The sequence below is a fragment of the Labeo rohita genome, chromosome 9 (genome assembly GCF_022985175.1).
Source record: "Labeo rohita strain BAU-BD-2019 chromosome 9, IGBB_LRoh.1.0, whole genome shotgun sequence".
Taxonomy (NCBI): Eukaryota; Metazoa; Chordata; class Actinopteri; order Cypriniformes; family Cyprinidae; genus Labeo; species Labeo rohita.
Genome location: NC_066877.1, coordinates 17,125,326 through 17,145,615, shown reverse-complemented (window position 1 = coordinate 17,145,615; position 20,290 = coordinate 17,125,326). Strand labels below are relative to the sequence as shown.

Genomic DNA, 20,290 nt, shown 5'->3' with positions numbered 1-20,290 from the left:
CTTCTTTCAAAAACAATACACAATCTTACCAACCCCAAACTTGTGTACAGTAAGCCAAACAGTGCTTTGGAATCAGAGAGGCTACTGTGAATGAAGAATTTCATTTTGTGCAGCTGCTCTTGAATGAATGAAAAACTAGCAACTTTCGATATTATGAACGTTATGTAAAATATGATGTCACATAACTGACATCACCTAACCAGTCCAATAGGTGAAACACAATCCCCCTGGGAAACTGAGAAACTGATCTACCCTTCAACAATAGCCCACTGATCTCAGAGGAACTCTAAAAAAACACTGCAGTTTAAAGCGGCACTATAAAGAAGGAAGCAAACAGGACGTTTAGAGGAACCAGTAAGGTCCTCTTGTACATGTGTCTAATGTTAACTTAGACACATGTACCAGTGGTTTACCTTAGGTGTTGCCTGACCCTCATCACTCTCTTGGCCACTGCAGGAAGACAAAAACAAGAATAGGTTTTTGGTGGAAACCTTAACTTGCAAAGCAGCATTTTGTATCTATTGTGAAATTGTGAAGTTGTAACTTACTTGAGCGACTCGTCTACTGTAACCATTTCCACAGGGTAGAGCTTAATACCAGAGAGATCAGCCGAGTTCATGTTAACCCTATAAAAACACAAACAAGCCAAATCAACTTAATCTGCATTGCACTTTTCATAACACACACTGTTTCAAAGCAGCTTTACAGAAACCCATTATGTTAATGTTTATTATCTTCAGGCCTTATAGTCACATTTAAAGATCCGGACAATAACATAGGTTACATTTTGCAAAGACACACATCATTAACACTGGCTTATGTTAAAAACAGCAAACTCAAATATTGTTTTATTTACTGAAACTACAATGCCTGTTGGGGTAGGCCATTTGTTCTCAAAGAAATGCATCTGATATTAACAGTCAGTGGCTTTGCAACAAAAATCTTCCCATCCCAGCGATCACCTGTTATCTTACCTGTTAGGATCCTGTAGCATCTCCACAGCTTCCTTTAACTGATTGATCATATTAACCTTTGACCTGTTGGACCCAGTAACATGGTATATATAAACATATATGGTTTAACCAGTGACCAAAAAAAACAAAAAAAACAGAGTTCAAAGAAAGAAAGAAACAGAGAGATAAGGCATAAAAAAACGGACCGGATGATAAATATCTGAATATAAACATACGTTTGTTCTGAAGCCCAGTTGGTGTCTTCTTCTATCCTGAGGGGCTCATCGAAATCAGCACCTCGACCCTTCAAACACACACACACACACACACACATCAACTCCAGCTGCAAACTCCGTCATGTGACTGCAGGCTAAAGGCCTAATTGGCTAGAATTTAAAATCAACCAGATCCACCACCACATGTCTGAGAGGGTGACGCATACGCAGATGGGAATACACACTCTCCCTTATACGCACAATGTCCCGCTAGACATGAATTACTTCACAAGGGAACTGGTAATGCACAAATAAACATTGTCTGCGCCAATCCAATGATGCAATGAGACATTATCAGAAAACCTAACAGTTACTGGAACATAAAGCACCATGCCAAGAGAGGCAGATGAAAAATACGACAAGAAAAGAATGGAATGAAGGGAAATAGCGTAGATAATGGCAGGAATAAGGAGACCAAAGGATTAATATTATATTGGCTCAAACTACAACATAATGGGAAACAGCCAACATTAAATAAAAAAGGAAAGTAACAAAGTACAAAGTAAACAAAATAAACAGAAAACAGATCAAACCAGTTCCAAACCAGATCAGCCCACAATATTCTGTTAAGTTGGATGTTTTCTCATGAATCTTTCAGAGCAAAAAAACAAAACAAAACCCTTAATGACTGTTAAGTTTCACACGCCTTTTTTCCATTTAGAGCAGTGGTTTTCAAAAAGGCCTAAAAATGACTTATTTAAAATGAGAAAAAATAAGAATTAAAATAAGCTAAAAAAACTATGCTTTGTGTTTGAAGTACCATCTGGATATAATAAGGCTTCTTGGAAAATTCCAAATTATTAAAATATTTTTAAAAAAGCCATTTATATACAATTTATGAATACACATTTTTGTGCACAGTCATGCCAAGCTATTGTGTAAATGTAATATTGTGAAATATTATGATAATTATATCTAATTTATTCCTGTGATCAAAGCTGAATTTTCAGCATCATTACTCCAATCACATGATCCTTCAGAAATCATTCTAAAATGCTGATTTATTATCAGTGTTAGAAACAGTTGTGCTGTTTATTTTTTTATTGGAACCTGATACTTTTGCAGGATTCTTTGATAAATAAAAAGTTAAAAAAGCTATTTAAAATTGAAATCTTTTCTAACAATATACACTACTTTTCAAAAGTTTGGGGTCAGTACGTTTATCCTATCTTTTTTTTTTTTTTTTTAATTAATACTTTTATTCAACAAAGATGTGTTAAATGTATAAATAGTGATAGCAAAAAATTATATTGTTAGAAAACATTTATATTTTAAACGAATGCTGTTCTGTTTATCTTTTTATTCATCAAAGAATCCTGAAAGAAGTATCACAGGTTCCAAAATAATATTTAGCAGCACAACTACTGCCAACATGGATAATTCTCATAATAAATCAGCATAGCAGAATGATTTCTGAACGATCATGTGACACTGGAAGAAAGGCTGATGAAAAGTCAGCTTTGAATCACAGGAATAAATTATATTTTAAAATATATTAAAACAGAAACCCTTAATTTATATTGTATTAACATTTTGCAATATTAAGGGTTTTTTTTGTATTTTAGATCCAATAAATGCAGCCTTGATGAGCATAAAAGACTTCAAGACGAGTCAAAGACTTAAAAAAACATTGCAAGTCATACTGATCCCAAACCTTTGAACGGCAGTGTATATATTTTTTAATTTATGTACTTTTTTTATATTATTAATCCATTAAGCTACAAACAACTGGAAAATTTATGGGTGAATATTGTTGTGGACAATGGGGTACCCTGGTGCCAGTGCTAGTGCCAATCTGGAACTAATCCACACAATTTAAGCAGAAAATGTGGCGTTGAGTTGGCCTCAAAAATCTGCTGGTCTTAAACCAGAAACTGCTAACGTCAGAGTTCAGGGCAGGAAAATGTGCACACCAAGTTTAGTTTTCAAAACAACAGCAACTTAATCTGGCTTCAGCACAGCACCATTTAAGTGGAAAAAAGATAACAGTGTAATGAAAGAGAGTAAGAAAGCGAGACTGGAAAAAGTGTATAAATCCACTCTAAACTAGCCTGGGTGGAGTAAAACCTCCAGATCCTCACTGTGCTTGAATTTCAGCTTCCAATATGAACACACTTCTGTCAGACCATGAAAAAGAACAATCTTGAACACACTCACTTTGATATAGTTGACGAACGGTGAGCTGAGGGCCGAGTCTCGATAGGCCAGATGCTCTTTGAGGGACTCAGACGAACTTCTGTCTCCTACCGGACACACATATAAACAAGTTATTTTATTGAGTATGATAAAGTGTTTTCACTGACACTAACAGTAAATCTAAGCAGCTTATAATTACCTACTAATGTAAGTGACTTACTCTAATGCAATTTCTGCTTTAAAGAGAAAAAAACAAAACTGACATCACTGTCATAATTGTTCTAATCTTAATTTGAACCCTAGAACATTCCTTTAACTGAAAACAAACAGAAACCTAAAGATCAAGTACTGTAGTGTTCTAGAATGAAATGCCCACATGTACACATTCATTCACACATGCAGACACAAAGCGGACATGTCGAGTAAATCTTATTGAAAGCTTAAAGACTAAAGGACCCTCCCATCAGCTTAACAGTCACACATACTCTAAAGTATAGCACACACACGTTTTTTCTTCCTTCCTGCAATGTTCTCGGTTTTCATCTCCTCCTCCCTTAATTCTCCTTATGTGCTGACACTGACTTCCCAGCCAGTATCCACACTTCCTGTTCGGGACCCTCCCCTGGGCTTAACCTGGGTAACATACGCACTGTCTACAGTATCGCTGCAATGTTGTGTCAGCCTAGTAAGAGGATGTTTTCCTTTACAGGGCTTTAATATCCTGTCCACACATGTGAGGGTGTGTTTGCGCGTGTGAGCAGCACCTGTCAGAGCGCTGATGTGTTCACTGGAGTCGTCTTTGTTCAAGCCCTCCTCCTCTGTGATGTTGGTCATGGGCACATTCAAGCTGAGACTGTCTTCATCCGATGGCTGGAACACAAAAACACATTATCTAAAACACTCTCTGAAAAAGAGAGAAGACTTTTTACAACATTGTCTAACAAATATTTCACTGAAAAAAAAAAAAAAAAAAAAAAAAATCACATCAAGCCAAGACTTACTAGTAGACACAAATCTATACTCTATCCTGTTCACTAACACTAATTTAAAAAAACAAAAACAAAATTAAGTTTTAATTTGACATTTATTTTTACATACACTGCCGTTCAAAAGTTTGAGATCGGTAAGGCATGCAATGTTTTTTAAAGAAGTCTCTTATGCTCATCAAGGCTGCATTTATTTGATCAAAAATACAAAAAAATAACAGTAATATTGTGAAATTTTATTACAGTATAAAATAATGTTTTTTAATATACTTTAAAATGTAATTTATTCCTGTGAAGCCAAATTTTCACCAGCCAATACTCCACTTTTAAGTGTCACATGATCCTTCAGAAATCATTCTAATATGCTGATTTATTATAAGAATGATCAGTGTTGGCAACAGTTGTGCTGCTTAATATTTTTCAGAATCTGTGATTCATTTTTCAGGATTTTTTGATTTAAAAAAAAAAGAACAGCATTTATTCAAAATATAAATATTTTCTAATAATATTTGTCTTTGCTATCAATTTATTCCTTGCTGAATAAAAGTATTAATTTCTTTCAAAAAAAAAAAAAAAAGAACGAATAAAAATTTGCTGACCCAAATCTTTTGCACAGTATTGTATATCATTAGAAAATGTTTCTATTTTAAATAAATGCTGTTCTTTTTACCTTTTATTCCTCAAAGAATCCAAAAAAAAAGATCACAGGTTTCAAAAATGTAAAAAGCAGCACAACTGTTTCCAGCACTGATAATAAATCAGCATATTAGAATAATTTCTGAGGGATCGTGTGACACAGAAGATCTGAAAATTTAGCTTTGATCGCAGAAATAAATGAGATTTTAATGTATACTAAAATAGAAAAACGTTATTTTACATTGTAATTGTATTTCACAATATTACATTTTTTCTCTATTTTTAATCAAACAAATGCAGTCTTGATGAACGTAAGAAAATTTAAAAATCATTAAAAATCATATTGATCCCAAACTTTTAAATGGCAGTGACCATGCATCATTTACAGCTTAAAAGCATTGATTTGTATCTATATTTTAACTTTATATTAATGCATATTGATGTTCCATTATATTACTATTATTATTACATTTACTCACTAAAGCTTCTTGAGAAAAAACATTTAGGCTTTATTTTATTACTTTTTTATTATATAAATAATATACAATTGGTTTTATCATTATTATTATTGCTACTACTATCACAATACATTTCCAGCGTTACGTAATTTATCTGTTCACACAGAAAGTGAAAATGCTCTACAACATGGCGCAATAAACATTATCAGACCATAGATAATGTTTAACATACAGCTATTTTGAGTGGAATTTTGGACCAATGCGAAATCACTATGGGTGGGGCTACAGAGAAACCAAACCACGGACATACTGTCAAATCCAAATGTTAGGAAAGTCTATTACAACTACAACTGATGTGACACTAAAACTGTATGCCACAGTAAGATAACCACAGATACCAGTTCTCAGACCTTTGTCCCTAATGTATATGATCTCAATTCTCCTGGAGTTTTACTACAGCCTAGCCATAAGCAAACAAACTCAATATTGTGTCTAATGCTATTACTTTAAATTTGCAACTCTTAAAAATACGTGAAACTAGACATGCAAATATCCAAAGGACACAGACAACAAGGTCAGGCTCTTTTGCTGTACTCAAACAGGCACACACACACATACAGACTGACCTCTGTAGCAGAAAGGCGTTTGTCTCCATTGTCACTGCCCACCCCAGAGTCACTGTCAAGTTTCTTGTGCTGATCAATGTCCTCAGTGCTGAGACAGAAGGAAGAAGGCGATCAGAAGTTAATAAGGGTCGCGTAGGACAGAAAGAGAGAGAAGCAGCCTATGTCTCTCAGATGAGAAAGGAAAAGAAGTCTTTCAGTCTTTCTCTCTCTCTTTCAGAAGAGTGACCCCCCGCAGTCTATTAAAAGGATTCTCTTGAGATAGGGATGATAATGACAGCCAACACACATACACACACGACCTGGATTTTTTTGAGATTCCACACTGTAATCTACATTCAGATCTTTTTATACACCCACTTAGAGGTGCACGACTTGGTATAAAAAAAACTGTAGATTATTTTGAAAATATTCATATTATATAAAGATTTATTATAGCATATGGCTGCTGCTTAAATACCAAGATTAAAAGAATAAAAAAACACTGTTTTTCAGTGGATTCAAATCTCTTTTTACTCCACAGCACATCCAAACTTATATACGTATACATACACTACCAGTCAAAAGTTTTTGAACAGTAAGCTTTTTATTGTTTTTATTGTTTTATTGTTTAAGTCTCTTCTGCTCACCAAACCTGAACTTATTTGATCCAAATTACAGCAAAAACATAACAATTATGAAATATTTTTACTATTTAAAATAACTGTTTTCTATTTAAATATATTTTGAAATCTAATTTATTCCTGTGATTAAAGCTAAATTTTCAGCATTTTTACTCCAGTCTAACATTATAACACCATGCCATTCAAAAGCTTGGAGTCAGTATAATTTTTTTTTTTTTTTGGGGGGGGGCTTAGAAATTAAACCTTTTATTTAGCAAGGATGCTTTAAATTGATTAAAAGTGATGATAAAGATATTTATGTTACAAAATATTTCTTCTGAACTTGCTATTCATCAAAGAAACCTGAAAAAACTCTACTCACCTGTTTACAACATAATAATAATAATATAATAATACAGTTATAGTTATATATATAATAATATAGTTATTTTAAATAGTAAAAATATTTAAAAATTGTACTATTTTTGCTGTACTTTGGATCAAATAAATGCAGGCTTGGTCAGAAGAAGAGACATCTTTAAAAAAAAACATTAAAAAACTTTTGACTTGTAGTAGTGTGTATATATATATATATATATATATACATATATATATACACTGCCCTCCAAAAGTTTGGAAATACCCCTGGCAAAGTGTGGTTTTGGACGATATCAGCAAAAACCTTATCATTTCATTTTTGGTGCAAATACATTAATGTAACTTGACATTATCACTGAAGACCAGCAATAATAATTTTCATTTTAATTACATAATAATAGCACTATATACACATGTCAAAGTCAGACATGCCCCTTTGTCAGCTGTGATGCCTGGTTACTGGTTTAAACTTAGACCAGCTTTTTAAAAGATTTTTGGGTCAGCACACCTTAATAGCTTCAACAATTGATTGCCAATGAAGTTTAGAATACAATGAATTTAGGCCCAGATTATGCAGAGCTGTAATAGCTGCTAATGGTGGATATTTTGATGAACCGAAATTTTTTTTTTTTTCTATGTATAAACTGTTTATGTAATAAAACATGTTTTCGTAGTTTGTGTTGTCCCTTATCAGTGCACAATTATCACAAATTAAAAAGGATTCATGCCAATATTGTCCAAAACCCCACTTTTCTAGGGCGTTTCCAAACTTTTGGAGGGCAGTGTATATTCAAATAGAAATCAGTTATTTTAAATAGTAAAATTATTTAAAAATTGTACTGTTTTTGCTATACTTTGGTTAAAATAAATGCAGGCTTGGTGAGCAGAAGAGACTTCTTTTAAAAAACATTAAAAATCTTACTGTTCAAAAACTTTTGACTAGTAGTACTGTGTATATATTTAATTCAGTCTACTTGATACAATTATGAGGATATAAGGATATAATCTTGACGACTGACCTCCCATTTGTGGGTCGTGTCAAGCTGAGGCGGTCCGTGACAGGAAGATACAGAGCATCGGCCATCTTGTCACTACGACATGCCTCCATGGCGAGGTATTTAAATATATGAATCTTGCCCTTCATGCATATCTGAAAACAGTGAAGATAATGTCAGAAGCAGTTGTGAAAGAACAGAAAAACAAAATGTGAGTGTATCTGTGTGTTACCTGTGCAGGAGGACTCTGAAGTGGATTGTTCTCCAGCTGTAGTGATTGGAGCTGGGTCATTTTTCGATAGCAGACAGGAATAGTAGAAACCTTATTACAGGAGAAATCGAACTTGACCAGGGGTAAATCTGCCAAATCTAAAATACAAATACAGAGAATTATTAAGCCACATTAAAAGCGAATAGATTTCGCAACACAGAAACATAAAAATAGATTTCTTATTTCAAAACGAGTACTTGTTGGATTTCAACAGTCATTTATAAATGTTATTTACTGGTCCTGGTAACTAAAAAACAGCAATGAATCAAAATTAAAAATCTAAATTATCAGCAGATTTTTCCGCAGTCTCTATTATTGCTTTAGCTCCATGAAGTCATTTTGGCACAGTGTGCTTGGAGACACCATTACAAATCCTATTTTTTATAACCTGCCAGCATAATTTAGCTGAATAATTAGCTGAGCTGCAAAATCTCAGCTACAGACTTTTTATGCCAAGGTAAGCTGTTGATATAACTCCAGCCACATGTTTCGGACAATGCTTGGCTCACACAAGCATTTTAGCATGAACAACACTAAACGTTTTCTCACTGTTATTTAAAGGAACACACCCACACTGCATGTTCTTGGCAGTTGGATTTCACTCAGAACAACTTACAAGACTGTTGTCTTAATGTTAGTTTATATGTTTATATAAGTACAACATAAAGGTTTTATTTGGCTTTGTTACAATATGTAGTGAATGTTGTTCTAAAATTATTGCTCAGTGAATGACACGGATGAAGGAAGGACACAGTGGCCTGACAGAGCAATAGAGTTCAATATTACTTTTAGCAAAAAGGATTAGATGTTCAGTATTTTGAATTTTTTGAAAATTTTGAAACTACAAAAACGTAGTTTAAATGCAGCTTCAAAGGGCTCTAAATGATCTCAGCGGAGGAAGAAAGGTCTTATCTAGAAAAACGATCTGTCATTTTTTCGGAAAATAAAAATGTGTACTTTTTAAGCACAAAAGCTTGTGTAGCACAGGTTCTGGCATGCGAGTTTATGACATTATATACTACTGAATCATGTCGAGAGGTCACACCGAATGTAGGCGGAACTACAGACCCAGTGTTTACAAAGTGAACACGCAAAGACTAAGAAAGTGCAAGTAAGTCAAACGCTGTTTACAAACAAAAAGGTACAACGTGTCGGACGACTCTGAAGTTGTTTCTGAGTTTTTCACCATACTCTAACTTTTTTAGCCGGAGTACACAGACGATGAACTTAAACATGATTCGTAATAGTGATGGGGAGTTCGGATCATTTTACAGATTCAGACCTTTGAGTCTCGTTCAGCAAAATGAACTAATCTTTTTTTTTTTGAGCCATTTCGTTAATTTTAGCAAAATCAGCATCACGTGACAGCCCCATAAGATGAACGAATGACTCGAAAAACCTGAAGACTTGAAACAGGTGAACTAATTCCAGTACAGAACCTAATCGGATGTTGCGCATGCGCAACTGAACGAATCACTCCCCGAGACGACTCGTTCTTCGCGAGTCACATTAAAGATTCGTTTAAGAACGACCCGTGGACGCGCATCGGAGAGCCTGTGCTACGCAAGCTTTTGTGCTTAAAAAGTATACAAATTTTTATTTTTTGAAAAAAATGACAGATCGTTTCGCTAGATAAGACCCTTTTTCCTCGGCTGGGATTGTTTAGAGCCCTTTGAAGCTGCATTTAAACTGCATTTTTGAAGTTCAAAATCAGGGGCACAATTGAAGTCCATTATATGAAGAAAAATCCTGAAATGCTTTCCTAAAAAAACATAATTTCTTTACGACTGAAGACAGAAAGACACGAACATCTTGGATGACAAGTGGGTGAGTAAATTATCTGTGAATTGTTGTCCTGGAAGTGGACTTCTCCTTTAAATAGAAAATTAAAAACTGTGTCATCAATTACTTAATCTTATGTTATTCCAAATATGTGTAACTTTCTTTCATCCTCCTAGCACAAATTAAGATATTTTTATTGAAATGTGTGTGTCTCCACCAAAACTTTTCACGCTTTGAAAATCCATAAATACACAAAAGTAATCAATATGAAATGAAAACAAACCTAATTTGTTCTGACATGTCAAACAAGTATGTACGAGATTCCATATACCATATTTAATGTACTCTTATGTATGTGCGTTGATCAATGTTTATATACACCACCAGTCAAAAGTTTTTAAGATTAAGATTTAAGTTTTTTTTAAAGAAGGCTCTTCTGCTCACCAACCCTGCATTTATTTGATCCAAAGTGCAGCAAAAACAGTATTTAAAAATATCTATTTAAAAATATTTTAAAATGTAATTTATTCCTGTGATCAAAGCTACATTTTCAGCATCATTATTCCAGCCTTCAACATTCTAATATGCTGATTTGCTGTTCAAGAAACATTATTATTATTATTATTATCAATATTTAATTAAATTTTTTCAGGATTCTTTGATGAATAGAAAGATCCAAAGATTAGCATTAATCTGAAATAAAAAGTGTTTGTAACATTATACACTAAACCATTCAAAAGCTTGGAGTCAGTATAATTTTTTTTGCTGTTCTCCTGCACTTTCTATTCAAAGAAACCTGAGAAAATGCAACTCAGCTGTTTTCAACATAATAATAATAAATATTAATAATAATAATAATAATAATAACGTGGAGATCATCATGTGATGGATCATGTGACTGGAGTAATGATGCTCAAAATTCAGCTTTGAAATCACAGGAATAAATTACATTTTAAAATATATTCAAATAGAAAATATTTTAAATAGTAAAAACATTTCAATATGTTACTGTTTTTGCTGTACTTTGGATCAAATAAATGCAGGCTTGGTGAGCAGAAGGGACTTCTTTAAAAACATTCAAGTAGTGTAACATAGTGTACATTTAATAAAAGCCGAAATTTTAATCTGTTCACTGCATGAAGCGATTGTGTCTTCAGAATACTTGGATTATTATATCTTGGTTTATATGGATTGTGTTTAGAATGTCATTAATAATGTCTTCATTTGCTTTCTGAAGATGAATGAAAGTCTTTTGGGTTTAAAATGACATTAGGGAGATTAAATGATGACAGAATCGTATTTTTTGGTGAACTATCCTCTTTTTAATTCATGACACAGAGAGGCCTGAATAAGGAAACTGAATAAAGGAGGTCAAACAAAGGCTAGATTTCCTGTGGCTCAGAAGCTACCAGAGGAAGTTTTCATTGGTAATGTGATGAGTAGTTATCGAGGTGAAGCTGTCAGAGAAGCTGAAATCATTTCTGCTGAGATAAGAAGGGTGTAGGGGTGTAGGAGGGATACAAACATACACACACTGATTGCAGACTCACCCTCTGGCAGGACACAAAGAAGGTTTCGGTGCACATTGAGTTCCCTCAGAGCTTTGAGTTGGCCAATGTGGCGTGGAAGAGCTGTGATTTCATTACAGCTTACATCCTGATGAGAAAAAGAGTTTAGAGTTACATGTTTACATTCTCAAACACAAGCTTCTGCATAAGCCTTTCATTACACTCACTCTAACTAAGTGCTTGTTGTACTATATTATAAGAGGGCCAACATCCCACCTGGCATTACCCCACATAACCTGGTCTGTGTATGTTCTCATTTTTGATTACAAAAGAGAGCAGGATAAGAAAGGCTAAAAGAAAACTGGAAAAAGAAAAGCGGTACATTCATTATAAGCAGATACGAGCCAAGTCGAGAAAGGGTGAGTCGACATGGTAATATATTCATAAGACACAGAGGAGGAATCACAAACATCTTATTCATATGCAGACAACAGAGGTACAGCACACATGCTTAAACTTACCAGCTCCATGAGACTAGTGAGCTGGCCAATGCTTTCTGGAAGTGCGTTGAGTTTGTTATTGCTGGCGTTGAGCACTCGCAGAGGAAGACCACACACGCACGCTGGCAGCACTGACAGCTGGTTCCGGCTACAGCACCGCAACGATAAAACAAAACATGTTACAGCATCTTTCTTAATGCTACTCCTCAACCAGAAACTTCATTCTGATTGGTCAATCACAGTATTTATTTATCGATTTAATAAGTGGAGGTAAATACAGGAATCAAAATATAAGTTTGAACCTGGAAAAAGAGGTTTTAGAATTGTGAGAAAAAGGAAACATCAAAGATGCTACATAAATAAGAAAAATAGGGACATACACTACTAGTCTAGTTTTTGAACAGTAAGATTTTATGTTTTTTTAAAGAAGTCCCTTCTGCTCACCAAGCCTTCAAAACTGTAAAATTTTGAAATATTTTTACTATTTAAATAACTGTTTTCTATTTGAATATATTTTAAAATGCAATTTATTCCTGTGATCAAAGCTAAATTTTCAGCTTTCAGTTTTCATTACTCCAGTCTTCAGTGTCACATGATCCTTCAGAAATCACTCTAATATGCTGATTTGCTGTTCAAAAAATATTTATTATTATTATTAATATAAATATTTAAAACAGTTGAGTTTTAAGGATCCTTTGATGAATAGAAAGATCCAAAAATCAGCATTTATCTGAAATACATTATACACTATACCATTCAAAAGCTTGTGCCAGTATTTCTTTTTTTTTTGGGGGGGAATTATTTTCCAAGGATGCTTTAAATTAATCAAAAGTGATGATAAAGACATTTATAATGTTACAAAATATTTCTATTTCAGATAAATTATGTTCTTCTGAACTTTCTGTTTATCAAAGAAACCTGAAAAAATTCTACTCAGCTGTTTACAACATAATAATAATAAATGTTTATTCATGTGACTGCAGTACTGAAACTAAAAATTCAATACAAAGAATTTGGTCAAACAAGCTGGTGAACATTATACTGTACATATAGAGAAAATATCTATAATGATATCACTATTAATTATCAATAATGACAAATTAGATTTATTTGTAAAAATCTGGAAGCGTGTCATACATTTCTTGGTGTCATATTTTTTAGATTTTTCATTTTATTTATTCTTTTTTTTTAAAGCAGTTGTGTTGCAACCACTTTAATCTTTTTTGTTTTCAATCTTTTATTGTGATTTCCTTTATGCGGGACATTTGCCTTTGACATTTCATACATCACTTTGTTTCTATTTTACTTCTGTACTTTCAAAAAAAATTCAATGTACTGTTGTTTCTTTTTGTTTGGAACTCATAGGTTATCTAATTACAACTTCTAAATTATTGTTATAGTAATTTCATATGTAACAGAAAAATTTAAATAAAATATAACTAAAGCATTTTCATGCATAAACATTCCCCCTTAAACGTATATAAAATCAACAAAAATACAGTTCGACAGTTTAATTGTGGCACTGAAGAGAGGCTAATGTGTTTTATTAACTCATAAAAGACTGATATTCAAATATAAATAATAAATAATCTGTTTTCCCTGGTCATATGCGTATCCTAGCCTTCCTATAACACTTCATCATTCCTGTCTGTATGACATTAAACAGGAAAAAGACTGACTGCAGGGAATTGTTCGTGAGTTCATGAGAAGTAATAGCTAGACAAACTTAGCCTGTTATGACTAGAGGATGACAGACAAATACAATTGTTCATCTCTTTGTGTGTGTGTGTGCTGACAGAGGAAAAACATTTAAATCTGTGCACAAGTTTGAATTTCACTTTCTTTTGGCAATTCCATATTCTGATGATGTTTCATCCATTTTTCATGATCTCACTTGGTTTTTCTGCTTGATTTTCCATCTCCAGTTTATGTTCACTCTTCTCAACCGTTAAGAGCATAGTGCTTCATTAACTTCTTACAAAACAAATTCCATCGTTAATTAACTCAGTGTGAATATCAGGCCTTCTGCAGGAGACATTTGGCTGGAGAGAGTCTATGTGTGTGTGGATGGATTTACATTTAACAGAAGCAGAAAGAACTGCCAGAGAGGAAAAACATGTTTATTTGGTCCGCTTCAGTGGCGTATGTTATATGTTGTGCACTTTGATTTTACGCTTAGGCTGTATATGTATCTAAAAGCGAATTATGTAACAATACCATTCAGGTATTTTAATTACCATAAATATTAAAAATCACATCTTTATAAACAACCTGGTGGACCCTATTTATATGGGGCTCCCTTAAAGGATTAGTTCACTTAGAGAATATAAAAAGTACATAAATTGTAATTTTTTGTTGAAAAATGACAGATCGTTTCACTAGATAAGACCCTTATTCCTTGGCTGGGATCATTTAGAGCCCTTTGCACTGAAACTGCAATTTTGACCTTCAACCCGTTGGCCACCATTGAAGTCCACTATATGGAAGTTTTTCACACGGTCTCATTCAAAACACATGCAAATACAATATTTTAATACCACATTAGGTTAGATCTGCTGATGGACAAACACACAATCTATGCTATTTTTGGAAAATAATATTAGCAGTAATTACAGTCAGTTCGGAGAAACATTTTTAAAGATGTTTCTGCATCTTATGCTCATCAAAGCTGCATTTATTTGATTCAAAATACAATAAAAAGAGTAATATTCTGAATGTTATTACACTTTAACATAGCTATTTTCTATCTGAATACTTTAAATATGTAATTATTCCCTTAATGGCAAAGCTGAATTTTTAGCAGTCATTACTTCAGTCTTCAATGTCACATGATCCTTCAGAAAAAAATTTAATATGCTTATTTGCTGCTTAAGAAGCCTTTCTTATTATCAATGTTGAAAACAGTTGTGCTTCTTGATATTTTGCAGGATTCTTTAATGAAAAGAAAGGTCAAAAGAACAGTATTTGAAATATAAATCTTTATACATGCAATTTTTCATTTTTGATCAATTTAATGCATCTTTATCAATATCTTTATCAATATCTCACATAACTTGTGATATGTATTCCTATTTTCTATCCTGTTTTTAAATATATTATGTGAAACAATATACAATACACACTCATTAATTGCATTTCAAACTATAACATGCTAAAAAATGTATCACACAAACTTAATTAATTAATTAATTTTATTTCTTTTGTGTTGTACGCTTAAAGGATTAGATTGCTTCTGGAATAAAAATTTCCTGATAAATTACTCACCCTTATGTCATCCAAGATGTTCATGTCTTTCTTTCTTGACTTGGAAAAAATTATGATTTTTGAAAAAAAACATGACATATAGTGGATTTTAATGGGGGTCGACAGATTGAAGGTCCAATTTGCAGTTTCAGTGCAGCTTCAAACGGTTCTACATGATCCCAGCTGAGAAATAAGGGATTGTTATTTTCTAAAAAAAAAAAAAAAAAAAAAAAAAAAAAAAAAGGAAAAAAAAAATATATATATACACTTTTTAATCACAAATGCTTGTCTTGCACTAGCTCTGCGTCCACGACTTCATGCATTACGTAATCAAGTTGTAAAGGTCATGCATGGTTAGTTCTTTCTTTGTGTACTCCAATGCAAAAAGGTAGGATAGATTACTTTTTTTGTAAAGGCCGTTTGACTTTCTTTGCACGTTTGTTTTGTAAACACTGGGTTGGTGCTTCCGCCTATGTCACGCATGACCTTTCCAACGTGACTACGTAATATGTGAACTCAAGCTAGTGCAAGACGAGCATTTGTGGTTAAAAAGTACATCAATTTTTACTTTTTTTATAAAATGAGCGATCACTACGCTACATAAGACCCCTATTCCTCGGCTGGGATTGTGTAGAAACCTTTGAAGCTGCACTGAAAATGCAGTTTGGACCTTCAACCTGTTGACTCCCACTGAGGTACACTATATGGGGAAAATCCTAGAATGTTTTCCTCAAAAGCCTTAATTTCTTTTCACCTGAAGACATGAACATCTTGGATGACATGGGGGTGCGTAAATTATCAGGAAATGTTAATTTTGGAAGTTAACTAATCCTTTAACTGAGTGCTGCTCAATGTTCACCTAAATAATAATAAATAGGATAAATAAATAAAGAATAAATAGGGTTATTTTGAATTTTGAATTTAATTTGCATTATGAAAAATGTCTTTATCAAGTCATCTGAGTCATCACATTGCAGAGGCTTAATCAGTTCATTTATCAAACTGGAAACAATTCATCACACTGCACGGTAGCACACAGTGTGCTCTGGTTGCAAACTGCATATTAGGGCATTGCAAATATAGTAAAGCAACATCTAAATAATACATACAGAAAACTGACAGTATACATACTGCTCACTGCAGAAATATGAGTAGTATGCTAATCTAAGCATACTCACAAATTCTTACAATATTATGTTAATGCATTATAAGACTAGAGACACATCTCATTCATCTCTTTGTGAATGCGTGTTTATGCATTAGTGTGATGCTCACCTGATGTTTAAGCAGGTCAGGGACTGAAGGCTGATGATGGTATCAGGAATGCTTTTGATGCAGTTGTGATAAAGGTTCAACGTTTCCAGGGAGACCAGATGACACACCTCTGATGGGATGTCAATCAAGCGATTCTTTGACAGATCTGAGAAAGAAAGAGTTCAGTTAACACTAATGCTTTAGGTTAGAGCACTAATGCAACTAGCATGACTTTACATTACACTCAGTGCTACATTTGTTGTTGTAGTACCATAACTAAACACAAGGAGGTGCTTTCACAACTACAGATATCAATGAAGAGAACATTAGCAAAAACATCTGTGAGTGTGTGAAGGAGGGGATCCCAAGGTTAAGTTCCCTTCCTGAACTCGCACACACACACACACACACACACACCTCATTTCAAAAGCCATAATTGGTAGTGCCCGAGCACAGTTAGTATTTCACGTGCCTAAAGGTGATGTCATTGTTTAAATGACGACATTTAACAAATGAGCGTTAGGGTTTAACCACCAGATCCTTTCATCAAAGTAATCTGTGTTTTGCTGATGTTTCACAGCTTGTTTTTCATACCATATTCAAAACGAAACTGTGCAGCAGTTGACTTTACTGAGAGAGTATGTGACTAAATGTACAACTCACTTCCTGCATACAGTGCATTATGTGTGAAACAACAATTGACAACTGTATCACTGACCTATAGCACGTTGTCACTGCGCATTAGGGTTTCTATGGAAACCATACACAAAGCCCTATGAGAGACTGCATGAGTGCTAATAGTAAAGGACAGTCCAAAAGAAACACACACACTCGGTAGTTTTCATGCATTAAACAAGCCTGTCAAGAATGAGGCACCCATAATACACTACAGTATACATACAGTCAAAACACACTCACCAAATTTACTGAGACAGGACCTAGATATACAAACATTAACCCTAATAATAAGTTCAAAGGTTTAAAAACCATAACTCACTCACCAAAAGCAGAAATAAACACTACTCTAAATTTGAACTGTACCAGGGATGCACTGATGATAAAATTGTGCTCATTGTACTAGATAAGCTAATAATTATTTCTTTACAAAATTATTTTGTTATGTTATATTACAATATTATCCCTTGTTAAAAAGAAGTACACTTCAGCATACTTTTAAAAAGAATGCTTATTACAGAAATAATACACTTTACAAAATCATGCTTAAGAGCAACCTAAATAAAATGTTTTCATACACATTTAGGGCCGGATTTACCAAACAGGAAAATTAGTGTGAGAGCGCAATCCCATCAAAGCGCCGATGGGAATGGAAAGTTCTGCGGCTGATCTGCTGACAGTGCGCACATTAAAGAGCACAGACGCAACTGGATTATTTCCATAATGACCAACGCAATCAACCAAGAGCAGTGCAAATTAGTGTCTGGTTTGAGACATGCTTTTTTTGGGCGGTAAATAATAGCGCAATAATAGCAGTAACTTCGCTACTGCAAACCTTAGTAAATCATGTTATGTGATTCATTTAAATACTCTCTTTACATAAATGTTGTGCCTGAGAGGCAAACTCCTATGACTGTGTCCACATCTTTCAACGCTAATTTTTCAGTGCATGACTTTAGTAAATCCTGACAGTAGTTTTTCAACGTCTAATGATCTGGCCCTTATTAAATGCAGTTAGCTTCAGAGCACTTTATTAAACTACTTAAAGGGGTCACTGGATGCAAAGTTCACTTTTTCATGTTGTTTGAACATTAATGTGTTGGCAGTGTATGTACAAATCTACCCTATAATGATAAAATCCATGCAGTGGTTTTTAATTAATCTGTAAAAATAATATTCCCTTTTTCAAATCGAGCCATTCTCAGATGCCAGGCCGCTCCCACGATAGTTGATTGACATGAGCGTCTTACCTGCTGTCACAGTCCGACCTCCACTGTTTCGATGCAGGGATGTAAGTTAGACAAGAATATCTCTGATTGAGCGATTGAGGTGTTGTGTTGCTGGATGTAATAATGAACATTTACTCCCGACATCTGAGCTGCTAAAGATGCAGTAAATTAAGTTTGTTTGTGAAGGGAACGCGCCTCTATGTTCGCGCAAAACAATTGTGATCCAGCTTCACCTACAGCAGAAGTGAGTATAAGGGTTTTTTTATGAATCTCTTTAACCACCTTTCCTAATAACGTGCTAGTTAGCAAGTTTCGTGGCTAAACGCACTAAAATCTCTCAGAGCAGCCTGTCACTCCACAGAGAGAAGAGAGGGGCGGGCGAGCAGAGTTCATTTGCAATTAAAGCGACAATCCCTCAGAATGGGATGATTTTTGCAGAGCTCATTCTGACAAGGTAAAAAGGATGTTGTTTTACACAACCATTGAAAATTACAGAGGCAAAAAATTATATAAATACTGTTCAGTTTCTCGCACAAACTGATCGTTTCGTGTCTTAGGACATCAGTGTATCATCATGAGTCGCAGGGTTTAATTTGGTTTTGTTTGTGAATGTTTTTTTTTACTCTCAAAAATTTGGGAGCCATTGTCTGCCATTATATGACTGAGAGACTGCAACGGTTTGAGTTAAAAATCTTTGTTTGTGTTCTACTGAAGAAACAAAGTCACCTACATCTTGGATGCCCCGGAGGTAAGCAGATAAACATCAAATTTTCATTTTTGGGTGAACTATCCCTTTAAACAGCCTTTTATTTCACTAAAGGGATAGCTCACCCAAAAATGAAAATTCTGTCATTAATTACTCACCCTAATGTTGTCGAAGACTGACACGGAAGTGAAGTAATTGTTGAATGAGTCATTATTTCGGTTTTGTTTGCACACAAAAAGTATTTTCGTACCATCATGACATTACTGGTTTCACATTGACTATTTTAACAATGTTCTTACTACCTTTCTGGGCCTTGAATGTGGTAGATGCATTTCTGGCTACGTAGGGTCAGAAAGCTCTCAGATTTCATCAAAAATATCTTAATTTGTGTTCCGAAGATGAACGAAGGTCTTACGGGTTTGAAACAACATGAGGGTGAGTAATTAATGACAGAATTTTCATTTATGGGCGAACTATCCCTTTAATATTATAGGTTTTTTTTTTTTTTTTGAACATGACACAGTCACAGATGTATGTATGTATGTCTATTCTATACCCTAATATAGGCAAATGTTGACTAGATTCCAAATTTCCAGGGCATGTGTAGATACTGAATCGAAAAGGCATAAATATTTGGCAATTTCATTTAAAAAACTAATACAGAAAAGTGAAAACAGAACAAGTTTAAACGGAAAAAGCTCTTCACCTCAAAACCGGCATGAACATGGCAGATAACCTAGTTGTGTGTTCAGTGTGTCTTATACAACAACTCACGTGATAGAGGAAACCATTATGGCCAAAGGGTAACCCCCAGTGCTTATTAATATTAAACAGAGCGCAAGTTTACTATAAGGAAAATATGACTGTACAACTTATTAAGCTATGTGTGCTACCACAAAGCCCTGCTGGCTCACCCCAGTCTCAGCGTTACGGGCAAAGATCAAAAGACAGAGGGATGAATAATCATTTAATGACTTTAGGCCTGTGGGTCAAATCTACAGCTTGTGCAGATAAGCCTATAAGACCAACAAAACAACAAAATGAGTTTTGTAAAATGCTTTTTACTAAAAATCACATAAC

The 20,290-nt window shown here is 34.1% G+C and overlaps 1 protein-coding gene across 7 annotated transcripts in view; it reads right to left on the bottom strand.

Moving 5' to 3' along the window:
- lrch1 (leucine-rich repeats and calponin homology (CH) domain containing 1) overlaps window positions 1–20,290 on the bottom strand; it is a 58,972-nt gene that overhangs the window by 24,192 nt on the left and 14,490 nt on the right. For all 7 annotated transcript variants that reach the window (XM_051118396.1, XM_051118397.1, XM_051118400.1 and 4 more), the window contains exons 2-13: window positions 16,622–16,766; window positions 12,125–12,251; window positions 11,646–11,751; window positions 8,275–8,411; window positions 8,067–8,197; window positions 6,071–6,158; window positions 4,129–4,234; window positions 3,386–3,471; window positions 1,190–1,257; window positions 975–1,037; window positions 549–626; window positions 414–450 (exon numbers count right to left, since the gene is read on the bottom strand). In XM_051118396.1, the coding sequence (XP_050974353.1) occupies window positions 414–450; window positions 549–626; window positions 975–1,037; window positions 1,190–1,257; window positions 3,386–3,471; window positions 4,129–4,234; window positions 6,071–6,158; window positions 8,067–8,197; window positions 8,275–8,411; window positions 11,646–11,751; window positions 12,125–12,251; window positions 16,622–16,766 (1,172 nt within the window). The remainder of the gene's footprint in view (window positions 1–413; window positions 451–548; window positions 627–974; window positions 1,038–1,189; window positions 1,258–3,385; window positions 3,472–4,128; window positions 4,235–6,070; window positions 6,159–8,066; window positions 8,198–8,274; window positions 8,412–11,645; window positions 11,752–12,124; window positions 12,252–16,621; window positions 16,767–20,290) is intronic.